The following is a 15,708-nucleotide window of genomic DNA, read 5'->3' as shown; positions in this document are numbered from 1 at the left end:
AGCGACAGGGCTAAGAGTGCTGCTGTGATCAAATTAATGTGATTTTTTTTTCTGGCTTTTATAGCCAGGCACCAGGTTAGCAGCAGAAGGAAAATCAACAGGTACCTGAGAAGCCACAGGCTAACTGTGTCTCATGGGCAGAAAGCATGTGGGATGTTTTGTAATGCAGCCACATGCTTGTGTGGTACTGTGGCTGTGAAGTGCATGGGGAACTCTTGCAGGGTCAGCTGGTGAGGCTGGCAGGTCACACTAGTCCTGACTCTTGCCCACCAGAGCAAGTGGTCCAGGTGCAAGGCAGGGAGAGACATGAGCACGTGGTGGCTGCAGAGCACTGGTCCCTCCAGTGCCAGTACTGTGCTGTGGATGTGTTCATGAAACAGGCTGACAGCTCACAGCCATGGACATTGAGCCACATAAGGGAAGCCAGCTGTAAGAATCAATGAAAGCTCATTTTTAAAACACCCATTTTTAAGCCCCCAGACAGACTGCAAGGTGCTGAGTGCTACTGGGAGAGTCCCTCTTCTATCCACTCCCCTTGGTCCCAAGGGACAGAATGCAGCCCAGCCTTGAGATACATGGCACAGCAGGTGCTGGAATGGTTGGGCTGAGAGACTGCTCTGATATGCTTTGAGTTCTGCTCTTGGCTCCCAGAGGAATTGATGGTATCATGGTGCCTTTTACTGCCTGCTCCCCTCCTGCCTCCCATCACCTGGGCTAACCCAAGCTTCATGGGCACTGCAGCACCCAAATGTCAGCTTCTCATCATCCCATAGCCCTGCTGTGGCTCTAAGAAATGAGCTCCCTTCCACAACCCTGCTGATCCCAGTATCTTGAAAAGCCTCAGGATCAACCTGGAGGACAAAGAAATGTGGTTGTACCCAGAATTCTGTCACACAAGCAGAGAGAAGTTGTTGCAAGAGGATCTAGGGCTCAGTTCTCAGTTCAAAGCCCAAATGGCAGCAAGCAGCCACCTCTGCCTCTTTCCTTTCAGTCTCAGACATGATTGCAGTGTGGAAGCTGCTGGAAGAAGACCAAGTTATGCTTTTGTTGCTTTCTCATGCTTACTTGATAGTTTTCCCTACAAAAAATGTTTGATCTGTCTGACCACTTTATGGATTGTTTGCAAAGTTTATTTGAAGTCCCATATGCACCAGTGTGTTGCTGTGCCAGAAATTCTGCACCCTTAGAGTGGCTTATTGTATTGCATTCTGTTACTGTGTCAGTGCATATTAGCAAAGTAAATCAACTACTTCAAAAGGAAATTAATTTGCTTCCTGCCTTTATATGTTTGTCTCCCATCTTGGGGAGGAGGAAGGAGTTTCAAAAGGCACAAGGAATATAAAACAGAATTAAGATGCAGTAAAATACCTATCTGCCTGAGTTTCTTATTGTACAAAGGTCAAAAGTGCCCCAAGATGTCTTTGCAGGGAATAGGGTGCTCTGGGCTTGCTGCTAGAGGGAACTTGGTCCAGATGGGGTGATTGGCACTCATCTGGGTGCTATATCACAGGCAGCCCTGTCCTGGTTGGACTGGGGAGAGCCTGGCACGTGGCTGGGTTTGAGCCTAGGGCTGCCCAGGAGGTGCAGTGTATGGGAGCAGCTTTCCTGTGCCATTGAGTTACTGTCTACCCTCACTTCCTCCCAGGACTGCTCAGACTCCATGTGTGGTCTTTATTGTCCCCATCAGCTCATCACACTGATTCCTCTGCAGAGCCATACAAGGGGGGACCTGCAGCTCTGCCTCCCTTCTCCTGTCCAGACAACAGTTCTGCCTGCTCTGAAAGCTGCCCAGTGGAGAAGGACCTGGTAGTGCTGGTCAGCAGTGGCTGGATATGAGCCAGATAGCCAAGAAGGCCAATGGTACCTGGCCTGTATCAGGCATAGTGTGGCCAGCAGGACCAGGGCTCTGACCATCTCTTTGTGCTGGGCACTGGTGAGGCCCCACCTCAAATCCTGGGGTGGCCCCTTAGTCCAGGAAAGACACTGAGGCACTGGAGTGTGTCCAGAGAAGGGCAGCAAAGCTGGAGAAGGGGCTGCTGGAGCAACTGGGGGAGCTCAGCCTGGAGAAAAGGAGGCTCAGAGGGGCCCTTCTGGCTCTGCACAACTCCCTGACAGGCATATGCAGTCAGGTGGGGGTTGGGCTCTGCTCCCAGAGAACAGGGGACAGGATGGGAGGAAATGGCCTCAAGGTTGGCAGGAATGATTTAGGGGGAATATTGGGAAAAATTCTTCTTGGAAAGGGAGCAGGCTTCAGGACAGTGGTGGAGCCACCATCCCTCGAAGTGTTCAAAAAATGGGTGGATGACTTGAGGGCATGGTTTGGAGGTGGTTCTGGGTTGGTGGTTGGACTTGATGACCCTGGAAGTCTTTTCCAACCTTAGTGATTCTGTGATTCTTTGAGGTTTTCTTCTGTCTGTCCATCAAGTCACATTCGAAATGGTTTTAGAATCAGTGAAAGTTCCTTGACTGTTACCACAAAAGTGTTCAGGTGATTCAGGTCACACCCCTAAAATATCGTGGTTATGAGTCCTCCCAGCTGAAATTCCTGGTCAGGCTCAGTGTCCCTCCCAGGTGCTGCTGTTCCTGTGGCTCTAACCAGTCCTGCTACCCCACTATTCCATGCCCAGGTTTGCCAGCTCCCCCTTCTTTTTCCCATTTCCACAGAAGTTCGTTGTGCTTCCAGTCCCATTCTTGCCCTTTTGCTCTGTCTCACTGATCATCCCTGCTGCAGTTAAATCTGCACTTGCCTGTGTGCCCCCTGCCCTCTCCCCTCTGGGCCTGCTCTCTCTGCATGCCTCTGGCCAGCCACATCCTCAGTTTACCTGTGCTAAGGTCTCACTGTGTATCTGCCACCGCCACTTCTGCATTGCTCCTTAAATCGTGGTTTCTGAGTGGGAAAGGAGCTTTTTGTGCAGAGTTCCCAGATGGATCCCTTCTCAAGCTGTCTGTTCCAAAGCAGGTACTGCACTCCAAGTCTGGCAGCAGGATTGGCCTGACAGCCCAGACTCTGACAGTCTCTTCCCTGCTCTGCCTGTGCCTTTTCAATAATATTCTCCAAGCTGTACTTAAAAATAAAATTTAAAAAATCCTGAATGAGGCAGTTGTCTTTGTGAGGAGAAGGAAGAATCTGCAGGCCAGCACACACAGATCCCAGTAAAGATGTGCTGTAATGATTTGGTATCTGTAGGAACCACAGCTTCTTACTATTCTAAAAAAGGAAAGGAAAGGATGAAAATAGCATAATCCTAGGAAAACAGAACAATTGCTGTGAAGTTAACTATCTAAAATGAACCCAGACTGGAAGCAAGTCAGGACTCCCAAAAGAAGGAAACACTTGGAGATTGCCTGTGAAACTCTAAAATGCTGTGATTCTCCCAAAGGAACCCGAGGGCTAGATTTGGGACAGATGCTCTTATAGCTTGGCCTTGCTGCAGACCCCAGTGCCCGTCTTTCCCACAGGTCATTCACCAGTTTGAGTCCTGGGTCTGTTTCTGTTGAAGCTCAATCCAAGACTTGTCAGATCCACATTAGGCCAGGCTTTACTGGACTGACATCCTGCAGTGCCTGCTCCTCACCATCCAGAGGAGAGCCCAGGAGCTTCTGTACTCATGACTGCCTTCCCCTGTGCACATTCCCTAGCTGTTTGTTCCATTCCCATGTCAGTTGTTGAAGCTGGCGTTGGCAGTGTCCGGTTCTGTTTTGGAGAAGGTGCTGTGGGCGAGGCAGGGCAGAGCTCCCCAGACTGACCGCTGTCCCTCCCGCAGTGGCTGAAGGACCCCGGGCCCCGCAATGAGAAGAGGACGCTGTTCTGTGACATGGTGTGTTTCCTGTTCATCACCCCCCTGGCGGCCATCTCGGGCTGGCTGTGTCTGCGCGGGGCCCAGGACCACCTGCAGTTCAACAGCCGCCTGGAGGCCATCGGGCTCATAGCACTCACTATTGCACTTTTCACCATCTACATCCTTTGGACACTGGTAAGTGCCAGCTGCAGGGTCCTGCTCCTGCTCAGACAGGAGCTGTCCTGTGTGAGAACACCTTGGGCCCTTCCCTTCCTGTCCATTTAGTTATCTTCACGTGCAGGCTGCTGAGAATGGAAAACCACTTCCTGGTCACCTGCTTTCCAGACTGTCACAGTGTACCCCAAGTGTCAGGTATCCAGCACAGGTGCCAGAGCTGGGATGGGTCTGGGTCAGGCCGTGGCCCATCTGTGGTTCAAGAAGAAATACAAACTTGGTACCTGGGCAGTGCAGGGGAAAAGTAAAATATGGAACACATTTGACTCCTAAATAATTTACCACCGTGTCCCTCTGTGCTTTTGCTGCTCAGCACAGACTGGCTTTGCCCAGCTGGGGTGCACATTGGCCTTGGGGGTCTCTGGCCACAACTAAACAAACTCCTGTGCAGTACTTTTCAGGTGCATGGAAGCAACTCTCTGGCCCTGGGGAAACCTATGGCTTCTCTGATGCTGGGTTGTGTAGTCAGCCATGAGTCAAGGCTTGGTAGCCAGCCTGCCCTGGCCCACTGCTTCATGGGGGGTACTGGGGATTGGCAGGAACCTGCACTTGAGCCAGTCTAGGTGTTGGACTGATCCGTGCTGGGAGAGCCTTGTTTGGCATCTTTGGATGTGCTGAATTAGGGGGCCAGGAGCTTGTAGCTTGCTGAGAGCTGAGAACAGGACAGGGAATGCGGGTTTGGGTGTGGCACAAGCAGAGGCTCAGCCCCTCCCCAGGGCCCCGGGGCTGCTCTCTTCACGGGCTGCCAGGCCAGGGACTTCCGTCTGTTTCCCATTCAGTTACTGGGTGGATTTCTGGATTTGGATCTTGATTTTGGCAGTCCTCTTCTAAGCCCTGTGTGTGCTCATGCCCTTTTCCAACTGTTTGCTGGGAAGCACCATTTTGGGAAGGGAAGAAGTGCACTTGTTGCATGAGTAGTGGGACCCTGAAAAGCTGGCAGTCCTGTGGGCAACAGAAATTCCCCAGTCCATTTCCTTGTTATCTCATGTTCCAGTTTCTCAGAGCTACCCCTTCCCCTGGGGCTGGACACTCCTTACAACTCTCCCCCACAGACCTGGGAGTCAGGGCAGGATGAGCTGGTACTTTAACTGGGGCAAAGCTGGAGCCACGTCTTGCATAGGAGCCATGGAGGAAAGTTTCCATGCTGCATGTTCCTGCATGAAGTTTGTTTCCGTAGGAAGCCAGGCTAAAATTGGAAACCTTAAGTGTTTCCGTCTTCTCTATCTCAGGGCTGGTGGGGAGGAGCTGGAAACCTGGAGGAAATGGAAAAATGTTTGTGCAGTAACGAGTCCTGACTAAAATGGCTCTAATTGTGCTGTGCTTTTCCTCGAGCAGAGGAGGACATTAGGTGAAGCCCCTTTATTCCTGTTCAGCTCATTCAACCCCAGGCTGTGCAGTACAAGGGGCCAATATGTGGGAGGGGGTTCCAGTGTGAGGGCTGTGAGAGAGGCTGTAGCCAAGGCTGCATCTCCTTTGTGAGAAGCAGGAGCCTTCCTTGAGGTTTCCACCATTAGCTCCCCCATTCTCTGAAAACTGGGAGATGAGTTTGTCAGCAAACAGCCAGACTTATTGCTACAGTCCCTCTGCAACAGTAAGGAGGGGTGTGCACTGATCAATAAGCTCAATTACCTCAGTGGCACAGCTTCATTTCTCATAAAATGTGTCATAGGCCCATCCAGAAGTATTAGTTTTACTGAGTTTTCTGTGTCAGATGCACTTCCTGGTACATCCTCCCTGCCAGCTAAAGGCTTCCAGTGAGAAAGGCTAGTTTAGATCAGTGGCTGACTGGATTCGGTGTTTAAGTCGAGCTCGAAGCTCCCCTCGCAGGGCTGCTCTGAAACTGCAGGCCCAGCTGGTGCCTCTGCTGGGCTGCTCCGGGTCCTGCAGCCTTTACATCCTCCTCTGTTCTCCCTCCGGGTGGACAAGTCTCCCAGGCCACGTTGTTGTCAGGAAGAAACGAGTCCAGATGCTGTCCTGTTGTTGCAGACAAAGAAGGGAAGGTTTTTGTGCAGGATGGAGAAGGTCACCTGGGATCTGTGAGATGGGAGGAGGCTGCTTGGACTCAGACCCTTGTTTTGCTCACCCAAGGTGCTGGCTGCAGCTTGGGGCTGGATGAAGAGGCGAGTTGTAGCTCATCCCCACCACATTTCACCAGCCCGGACCCAAAGGCAGCTGAGCAAACCCCGCTCACTCTGCTGGTGCTGCCCACAAGGCCCCTTTGGCTGTGCCCCCTCAGCCTGGTATCACCAGGAAGGGAGGATGGCTTGTCAGAGCCTGGGGACACGGGGTGCCCCAAACCCTGCTCAGTGCCGGTTCCTTTGCCTCAGAGCCAGGAGTCTCTGGCCGAGGGGCGCTGGCATGGGGCTGTGCCAGTGTGCTGTGGCACGCGGGGGTTGGTGACAGCTGCGTTCTCGCCGCCAGGTCTCGTTCCGCTACCACTGCCAGCTGTACTCGGAGTGGCGAAGGACCAACCAGAAAGTCCGCCTGATGCTGCCGGCCTCGCGGAGCCCCCGCCCCGTGCCCCACTCCCTCCTCGCTGCCAAGCTGGTGAAGAAGAGCGCGGACGAGACCACCGTGTGAGCCAGCAAGGTGGAGGCTCGGGTGTCCCGGAGAGCCAGGGAACGTGGCAGCTCTGAGTCATCCCACCCAAAGGGACTCTACGCTCAGCACGTGCTTTAGACCTTGGCAAAGAGACACGTAATCAACATCTGTGTGTGAAATGGCCCGAAAGAGCCCGATGGCAGAAAATGCCTGTCTGCAGGGACACTTTCCTATAATGAAATACCATACGTGGAAAACATCTCCCTCTATATATATATATATATATATATATATCTATATATAATATTATTTTTTAATGGCCATGTATATTGTGTTTCAATCCTTTTGTGTTGATGTTCTAAGCTTCAGGATAGAAGCTGGCAACCTGATCTCATTCAGAGGTTAAATCAATGCCTTTTCTCCAAATGAGCATATGAAGAACACTTTTCATCAACCATTCTTGAAAGTCCCCTTCTCCTTTGCACTAAATTGGTTTTGATATACTGCAGCAGCCTTCCCGTTACTCTTTGGTCTCTTTTGTGGTGTTCTGTCCTTTCTAGAAAGTTGAGTGTTTTTAATAATTATTACAATCCCAGAAGGAGTAAAATGACATAATACCGAATGGAGACATTTTGTATTGTAAAGTACTGTAATTCTGAGAATTTCAAAATCAGTTTCAGAATGAGAGAATATTTTCCGGTGCAGACATGATCTCACAAACTGCTTTCCTTGAGATCCTGGCTCATCCCCAGGACTCGGATGCACTCAGCCCTTGGTCTGTCTGGCAAAGGTGGATGGAGGATCCCAGGGTGGGGAGAGATGGCTCCATGCTAGCTAAGCCCATTGCCTTTTGCTCTGAAAAGATTGAGAAAGGAGCTTTCCTGACCCCAGAACTTGGGAGTTGGAGTCTCTGTTTGCTGATGTCCTTTGGCCACCTTGAGGCTGGACCTCCTGTAGCATCAGTTTCACTCGTACCTTAGGGGACAGGCCATGCCCTGCAGCGCTGGCAGGTGCTCTTGGCTGTCTCTGTGCTTTACTTGCACATTCCAGAGGAGCTGCTGGGACTGGGTTCATCCTGGTGGTGCTCCCTGCCTGTTGTGTCCTCTAGTGAAACCACCCCCACCCTCAGTTTGCTGGTTTCCAGAGAACAGGCTCTGGGGGGGGTCCCTTGTCCTATGGGGCTGGTGTTCCTCCTCCTCCTCCTTTCACCTGCATTTCCAGCACATGCAGCTCTCAAAGCCCTCTGTTTCAGAGTGCCCCCTCTGCCAAGAGTCCCCCTGGTTTGGCTTTGGTTCTTGCCTCTGCCACCTCCTCATCCTGCCAGGCAGCGCCCATGCCTGGTGCTGAGCTTTCCTGAGCCGATTGGCACAGGCTGTGAGGGCACTGGCAGTGACACTGCCATGCCAGGTGTGTGTGCTCCAGCTGCTTTGCTGGAGCCTGGGCTCTGGCTCCATGGTGGTGAGGGTAGAGAGCAGGCAGGAGGCAGGCTCAGAGGGGCCTGTGTCCTTGCAGTGGGTGCTGGTCATGCACTATTGTCCCTTTGCCCCTTTGCTGAAAGCAAGTGGGTCAGTGCAATGCCTTGAGAGATGGAGATCTGTAATTTCCTGAATTCAAAGCACCATGTGCACTTCTTCCTCTTTCTTCTCTCTAGCTGCAAAGCAGGATGTGTTTCCTTATGTGTTCCCTCACCCTGAGCTGGAAGTTGCTGGTGGCCTGAGCAGCTGGGAGCAGTGTGCCATCATGCCCAACAGGATTGCTTTAGCCCTGGCCCCTGGTCTGTCTCTGCTCTCCTCTCCCAGGGTTCTGGTGCAGCTTGGGGATACCCCAACATATCTTGCAGCAGCCTCTCTGTGCCCTGAGATCTGCCCTGAATTGGTCTCCCTTCCAAGCCTGCGGAGCTGGTGTGAGCATGGGGTGAATGTCCTCTGCTACAGCCAGGCTGCACATCTCTGCTCCCCTCTCGTGGCCAGCCCCCCACTGTCCCTTCCCTTCTTCCACATACCCATGGGTGTGTGCCCTTTCCTCAGTCATGCACTCATGCAGGGATTACTCTGCTCCTGGTACTCTTGGTGGAGAGGCTGCTGCAGTCCCTGCTCCAGTCCCATCCCATTCCCACACAGGCACTCCCCACTCTGCACACCCCTTCCATGGCAGCAGACTCTGCACCACTGCTCTGTGCCTTGTCCTGGGTGCCCTTTCCTTCAGCCCCTTCCCAACAGCCCCCTTGTCACCAGGACATCATCAGTGAAGAAAAATGGGGGAGGTGGTTTAACCTTCCCAGCCCTGGCTGCCTCCCAGGAGCTTGGTCCTTGAATGCACCAAGTTCTGGCAGGTGATGAGGGATGCTCTCTCCCGCAGCACGTCTCCAGGGTAAGGACTTCATGGAGCCAGTGGTCCAGTTAAGAAACCCACTGTTAATCCAAATATGCAACTGTGAAAGCCAGAAGCCCCTGGCTGGGGCAGTGGGGGCCCAGCCCTGTGCTGTTGTGTGGCTGCAGCTGCACTCAGCATCCGTGACTTTATTGTCATTGCCAATAATTGGAGTTGTTGCATGTGCCCCTGCAAGACCCAGTAGTGACTCTTTGAGTCTTGTCCTCCTTCCCAGAGGAGTTGTTCAGCTCGTGGATGTGGGCAGTTGGTGTCTGACCCACCACGTTCCAGTGCATTCTGGGGAAACGGGCTGTGCAATGATGTAAATAAAAGTGAGACAAACTTTGGGTTATTGTGTTGTTATTGGAGGGGCCAGGGCTGCAGAGCCCAGGCTGCCTCCCTGAAAGTACCCCAGCTCACTACCAGCTGGCTCTGAGAGCCATCCAGGGCCAGCACCAAGGCAGGGGCTGCAGGGCAGAGTCTTGGGCAGCCATCATTCCCTGTTCTGGGGAGCAGTGAGGAGGCTCAACATCCCCTGCAGCCTTGGCCCCTGGCCCTGGATCTGTGTTATAAATCTGGTCATGCCATACTTGCAGGGTGGAGGGGGTTGGAAATTGTGAAGCTGCCCATTTAAAGTGCCACTCAAAGCACTGCAACACCAATGTTGGATGCATTTCCAAGGTCCTGAATAAGGCTTTAGCCTTGAGCAAGACCTTGGATGAGTTTCCTGGCCAAGCTGTCAAATCAAGGATTTTCTGGGCTTGTTTATATTAAAAGAAAAAAAAAAAAAGGTTTAAAGAAAGAGTGTGCCATGGTTGGCTCAGCCAGTCCTTTAAAATAACACTGTGATGTCACACAGCGGTCTGACAGGGTGGGGGGAAAAGCAGCATCTGCAACAGGAGAACAGCATAAAAGGAACACAAGTCCCTGAGAAAGCCTCACTGTGGAAAAGGAGTTTCATGGGAAAACAGTTTCATGGGAAGGGTGTTCAGTCACAGTTGCTTGGCTGATGTGCTAAATCCAGGCAAGCTTTGCTTGGAGTGTGTCTGACAGACCAATGCATTCTTTGAGATGCCTCCACTGCCCACTGCTGCACTTTTCCCTGGGAGCAGGAGGGTCCCAGGGGTCTGATCACACCCTGCTGTGGACCAAGGGCTCTGGGAGCTTGGGAGTTGCCCAGTGGAGTTGCCCAGTTGGGAGTGGCCTAGTGTCCAGGCACTGGTTGAGGAGGCAGCAGTCACTGCCATGATGAGCTGTCTGTGCCCACTCTGGGTATGGGACAAACCTCCCAGCCCCAGTTGTCCCCAAAACCACTCAGAGCCCATGTGGGTCCAGCCTTGCTCAAGGACCCTGGTGTTCCTTAAGCCTTCTTACCCGTTGTGGCTCCAGTTCTCTAGCACGAGGGCTGAATTTAAAGTCCCCCAAGTCTTTGTGGTGCAATTCTACATGAAATTGTGTGTTTCTCACACAAATGCTGCAATTATGCAACTCAGCTCCCAGAGAGCTGATTTTTTAAAATGTAATTTTTGTGGGGCACATCAAAAAGGAAACCAAGGCACAAAATTTACTCCCTCCAAACCATAAAATTCCAGTGAAGAGGTTCCCAGACACCAATCTGTTGAAAAACCCAACTTTTCTCCAGTCTGAGGGACTGAGATGGCTTTCAGAAAGGAATTTATTCTTCTTGATTGAGGTAGGTGTCCCTAACTGCATAGCACAACTCTTTTGGGGTGTTTTGCATGACAAAGAACAAAAATACAGAGCTAACAATCTGCCATCTCCATACACCAACCTTCTGCTGTGAACCTCTGTCATGGTGTAACCCCAGCTGACAACTAAACACTGCACAGCCACTCAGTCACACACCACTCCCCAAGAGGCATGGGGGGAAAAAAAGGAAAAAAAAACCCTTTTGATTTGAGCTAAAAACAGTTTAATAATTGAGACAAAATAATATGTAATAATACTAACAATAATAATAATTGTAATGAAAAAAAAGTGGAACAAGTGATGCTCAATACAGTTGCTCACCACCCGTTGATCTGTGCCCAGCCTGTCCCCCAGCAGTGATTGGCCCCTCCCAGGCAGCTCCCCCAGTTTACACACTGGACAGGACATTCTGTGGTGTGGAATATCCTTCTGGCCAGTTTGGGTCAGCTGTCCTGGCTGTGCTCCCCCTCCAGCTTCTTGTGCAGCTGCTTTTTGACAGAGCATGAGACACAGAGAAATCCTTGGCTTGGGTAAACACCCCATGAGTGATGGTTTGGTTGTTGCTATCAATACTATTCTCACCCTAAATCCCAAACCCAGCACTATGCTGGATACTGAGAGGAAAGTTAACTCTACCCCAAGCAAGACAGGACAGTCTCAGAGGCTCCTGCCCATGGAGAGTAGGAAGTGCCTCATTGGGAGCAGAGATCCCTGTGCTACCACAGTGGAAGAGGCTTAGGGCAGAGCTCTGGGGGCAGATACCTGGGATCAACACAGTGCTGCAACTTTGCAGCTCCTGGAGTAGAGCAGGGAGACCAATACTGTTGCCTGTGCCCAGATGTCACCACAGCAATGACAACTGGCCAACCAGAAGGTCCAACCAGAGAGAGATGAAATCTAGGCTGGACCCAGGCAATGTCCTCTTCACCTACATCCACCGTCTCCTCTCCTAAGGATAGGATTTAGCAGGATCCTGTGAGCTGGGACCTTGATGGGATGAGATCAGAGAATGACAGATCTGTGGGAACTGCCTCTCCTGTGGATTTCAGTGCTTCCCTTCCTGCACTGCTGCCAGTGCACGTCAGGCAAGGAGAGGCTCTGGATGTGTGGGAAAGATAAGCATTATCATGAGTATCCAGCTATGTTTGGGGTTTTTTAACTTGAAAAAAGCCAGAGGCACTACTACAGTACCCTTGGGGGAGCTGGACCCTGCTGTATTTTCCATGGCCTCGTACAGAGCAGCTCTGCAGGTCCCTGGCACTCAATGGTGTTCCCTTCGTGGGGCCACTGGGAACCAAGCTCTTCCCTGTGCTCCCCATGTCCCCTGCACTCCCAGCTGAGGGGTGGGGGGATGAAGGAGGCTCTGTTGTGGTGTCCACCTCCACGAGCTGCCAGTCATCCCCTTGGTGGCCAGGGGATCCATGAGAAAGCATCAGGATGCAGGACCCTCCCAGTTCCCAGCACCAAAACCCAAGGTGATGGCATTTGCCTTCCCAGTCTCTCCCCTGCCCCCCCCATGTTCCCTCCCTGTCAGGGGCACAGCTTGAGCCACGAGTCCATCCCCACCCAGAGCCATGGGCGCAGCCCCTCCCCAGCACACGAGGCCAGGCAGAAAGCAAAGATTGGGGCTTCACTCTCAGCATCAGCAAAAGTCACCTGCTTGTCTGTGAAGTCCAGGCAGATCAGGATGGCCCTGGGGAGGCAGGTAAGGTGCAGGGGGATCCAGTCAGGATCACTGAAAGCATGGTACTGCCCAAACCACTGCCCCACAGCCCAGATCCCCTCCTGGGGCGTAAAACTAAGGACCCCCTTCCTCCTGACAGACTCCTGGGCCACTCCCACAGCCCACCAGTCCCCTGCCTCGGCCACCTCCACCTCCCAGCAGTGTCTTCCCACAGTGAAGCTCTGGCTGCCCAGCACACACGGCTCCGTGTCAAACCGCTCGGGGTTGTTGGGCAGCAAGGTCCACTCTTCCCCCCGGGCCACCCCTCGCTGGTCACTGGCCAGAATGAGGAAGGGGTTGGCGGTGTCTGGGTCCAGAGTCACGTCAGCTGGGGACAGAGGAGGAGAAGCTGCTCAGAACAGGCAGCCCCAGGGCTGCACCCACCCCAGCAAGAGAAGGGACAGGAAGGGACAGAAGGGTGAGTTCCTTTTCCCTACAGTGGGAAAACCCCCTAGCTGGACTGTCCCTGTCTCCCTGCTGCCCCAATTCTGTCCCTGCCCCAGGGCCCATGGCACACATCCTGGCCAAGGAGACCTCAGTTTCCTGGAGGAGAAGGCACCTGAGTGAGTGGGTGCACATCTGCAGTGCAGCCACCTGGACCTGAGCCTGGGTGTCTCTGGTGCTGTGGGAGGAGAACAGGCAGGTCAGGGCACTAACCAGTGCTGACCACAGCAGATGTTACCCCAAGACCCATAACCCATGGCCCCAAATTCATGTCTCTCTATCAGCAGTGGAGAGGGCCAAGGATGTCAGCTCAGGAGCCTTTGGTGCTGGAGCTGGGTCTACAGATAAGCACCAAGAGTTCAGGTGGGAGTGTTGCAGTCACCAAGTCCCATCCCATGAAAAGCCTAGTCTGGGGACAAGCCACAGTGCTTTCACCTTCAGTAGTTGTCCCACAGCAGAAGCAGGATGCATTTTCTCAACAGAGGACAGTTCCCCCTCCTTTTCCCTTCTGAAAACTCACCTCTTCCACTCATCTCCTCCACTTCATCCGTCAGGGTCTCACTTTCTACTCTCCATGCTGGATGCCAGCATATCAACAGTCAATCAACAGGATGGGATACAGGATTCACTGCTGAAAGTGGGAATTGCAAGACTCAAAGACTGTCTGAGTATGATAAAGCAGAGAAGGAATGATGAAAAGGTCACAGCATTCAGCACTTTTTAGACAGCCAGTACTCACCTGCTCAGCCTGCAGGCTGTCTCCAGGAAAGCAGGTTTGGGATGGGTTGGAAGGTCTTCAGTCTGCTCCCCACTCCTCTGACCCCCTCATCTGCTCATGGCTGGACTGAGCTTGCCCAGCACTTCCAGCTTGTCTGAGTGAGCAGGGCACAGTCCAGAGGGGCTGGATGGCCTGGAGAGCAGAGCTGGGAGTCTGTCTGGGTACCACCCCACTGAGCTTCCCCCTCCCCTTCTCTGGGCAGTGACCTCCCATGCCCTGAAGCTGCCAGCCTGCATGGGACCTCATCCAACACTTGAATTTGGCAATTCCTCCTATTCCTGCAGTGCCCAGTCCTGTTTGCATCACAGAGTCTGCTGCATATCCCCTCCCTCGGCCCAGCTGCAGGTGGGTGATAAGAGCCCCTGAGTGCCGGAGGAGTCTATCTCCCTGTGCAGGGTGCTCAGAGTCCTCCTGGGCCACAGCAGCACAGGCACCTCCAGCCCCTTGGGATGGAACCTGGGGACACCAGCTGCAGAGCAGTGGCCACTGCTCTGGGTGTTCAGGCTGCCTTCTGTGAAAAGGGGAGGTCTGGCTCCTGCCCTGGCTGTCTGCCCAGTTTTGTCCTGCTGCATGGTTCATGGTGGAGATGTTTGCAGGGCATGTGTTACCTCGATTGCTCAACGGGTACATGGGGAACAGCACGTGCTGGGCTCTGCATCCCACCTCTGTTCTCCAGGCAGTTCTCCAGGTGTTGAGGGATGACAGCCTTATTCCCAGTCACAGGGAACACAAGGCTTTCCATTCTTGTTTCACTCTGGAAGGCACCAGCTGAGCACAAATAAAGCAGGATGTAAAGGCAGCTGCTGTCAGGTGGCTTTGCAGACACCCCTGTACACCCTCTGCCTGCCTGAAACCCCTGCCTGGAGCTTGGCTGCCTTGGCCAAGCTCACTGACCAGTTCCTTTTGCACGCTTTTGGCGTGTCTGACACCTGGTCCTCCCCAGCTCCTTCCACTCCACATGGCCTTAGTACTCACACCCTTCCCTTGGCACACGCAGCTCTCTGGGACAGACAGCTTTGATCCCCAGCTTTGCACACCTGTGCAGGCTGGATTTCCCTGGAGCAATGCCCGTGGGATTGTGATCCCATCTTTAAGTTACAAGGTTCGATTATTACACTTCTTTCTGCTGTCATTTGTTGTTGGGGGTTAGGATTTTTCCTTTAGTTTCTTTCTCTCAGGGAATTTTCTCCCATTTGTTGCAAAGAGACAAAAGCACTGATACTTAAGAGAGACAAAAGATATGGCCAAAGAGAAGGAGGAGGAGGGCAGCTGGCTGCACTATGGCAGCTGAGGGGCATTCTCTTGGGAAGGGCAGAGATACCGAGAGGTCCGGGTTGGCACGCTCTCGCTCTCGACATCACAAGTGAGACTGAGGAGAATCCGCAGCCACTGTGGGATGGCATCTCCTGCTGCCTTCTCCTACCATGAGTGAAGCTCTGCTCGAGAGAGCGGCCTTTGCATTGGGACCTTATTAACAACTGCCTCACCAAAGAAAGGACCCTCACCATCTACTCGGGTGCCTCAGGGGAAACCCCAGGATCCCTGAGCCCTCTCCCCCTCTGCCACTGCTGCGGGTTTTTCACTGCACTGTGCCCCAGCACCCTGCGGGCCGGGACAGCCCTGGGCTCCTGCTACAGCTGCGGAGTTTCTCTGACATTTCGTTTGCTACTCCAGATGCTGCACATCCCTGCCTTCCCAGCTGGCTACTGAGAGATTCCTGCTGCAGCTTCTTTTGCTGTCCTCTGCTGCGGGGGCCAGGATCGGCTGCCTGCTGAGGGCTTGCAAAGGAAGTCTCTGTCTCTGTCTGTCTGTCTCTCTGTGTCTGTCTGTCTGTCTCTGTCTCTGTCTCTGTCTCTCTGTCTGTCTCTGTCTCTCTCTGTCTCTCTCTCTCTGTCTCTCTCTCTGTCTCTCTCTCTCTGTCTCTCAGCCGCCATTGCCGTGTGGAGAGGCGGCTCCGCTCACACCACAGCGCCCCCTGCAGCCATGGGGGAAGCACCGCACCCGCCCTGCCCGGCCGGGAGCCAGCAGCGCCCCTGCCGGCTGTGCCCGGAACTGCAGCCACGGGGAGAGTGCCTGGAGCCGAGAGAAGAGACTGACTGGGCCTGTGGTTCTGGCTGAGACTGGCTGGG

The 15,708-nt window shown here is 53.2% G+C and overlaps 2 protein-coding genes across 4 annotated transcripts in view; one reads left to right on the top strand and one right to left on the bottom strand.

The window, feature by feature from the left end:
• Positions 1-9,271, top strand: part of MARCHF2 (membrane associated ring-CH-type finger 2) — a 32,959-nt gene extending 23,688 nt beyond the window's left edge. For both annotated transcript variants that reach the window (XM_056512457.1, XM_056512458.1), the window contains exons 4-5: positions 3,765-3,974; positions 6,435-9,271. In XM_056512457.1, coding sequence (XP_056368432.1) covers positions 3,765-3,974; positions 6,435-6,593 — 369 coding nt within the window. In that variant the 3' untranslated portion in view covers positions 6,594-9,271. The remainder of the gene's footprint in view (positions 1-3,764; positions 3,975-6,434) is intronic.
• Positions 9,272-10,520: 1,249 nt separating this feature from the next.
• On the bottom strand, positions 10,521-15,501 carry LOC130264364 (thaicobrin-like). Of its 2 annotated transcripts, none has more exons than XM_056512465.1 (3): positions 13,541-15,501; positions 13,322-13,432; positions 10,521-12,685 (listed from the first exon to the last, which is right to left on the bottom strand). In XM_056512465.1, exons 2-3 carry the CDS (start codon positions 13,332-13,334, stop codon positions 12,165-12,167), a joined length of 534 nt encoding a protein of 177 aa, XP_056368440.1. In that variant the 5' UTR covers positions 13,335-13,432; positions 13,541-15,501; the 3' UTR covers positions 10,521-12,164. The 2 variants fall into 2 exon arrangements, with proteins under 2 accessions (XP_056368440.1, XP_056368441.1); XM_056512466.1 differs by having other exon boundaries at positions 13,322-13,429; positions 13,541-15,135.
• Positions 15,502-15,708: the final 207 nt, after the last annotated feature.

The sequence above is a fragment of the Oenanthe melanoleuca genome, chromosome 28, assembly GCF_029582105.1.
Source record: "Oenanthe melanoleuca isolate GR-GAL-2019-014 chromosome 28, OMel1.0, whole genome shotgun sequence".
Lineage (NCBI taxonomy): Eukaryota > Metazoa > Chordata > Aves > Passeriformes > Muscicapidae > Oenanthe > Oenanthe melanoleuca.
The sequence above is the reverse complement of the archived record's forward strand: the minus strand, read 5'-3'. Positions and strand labels throughout refer to the sequence as shown.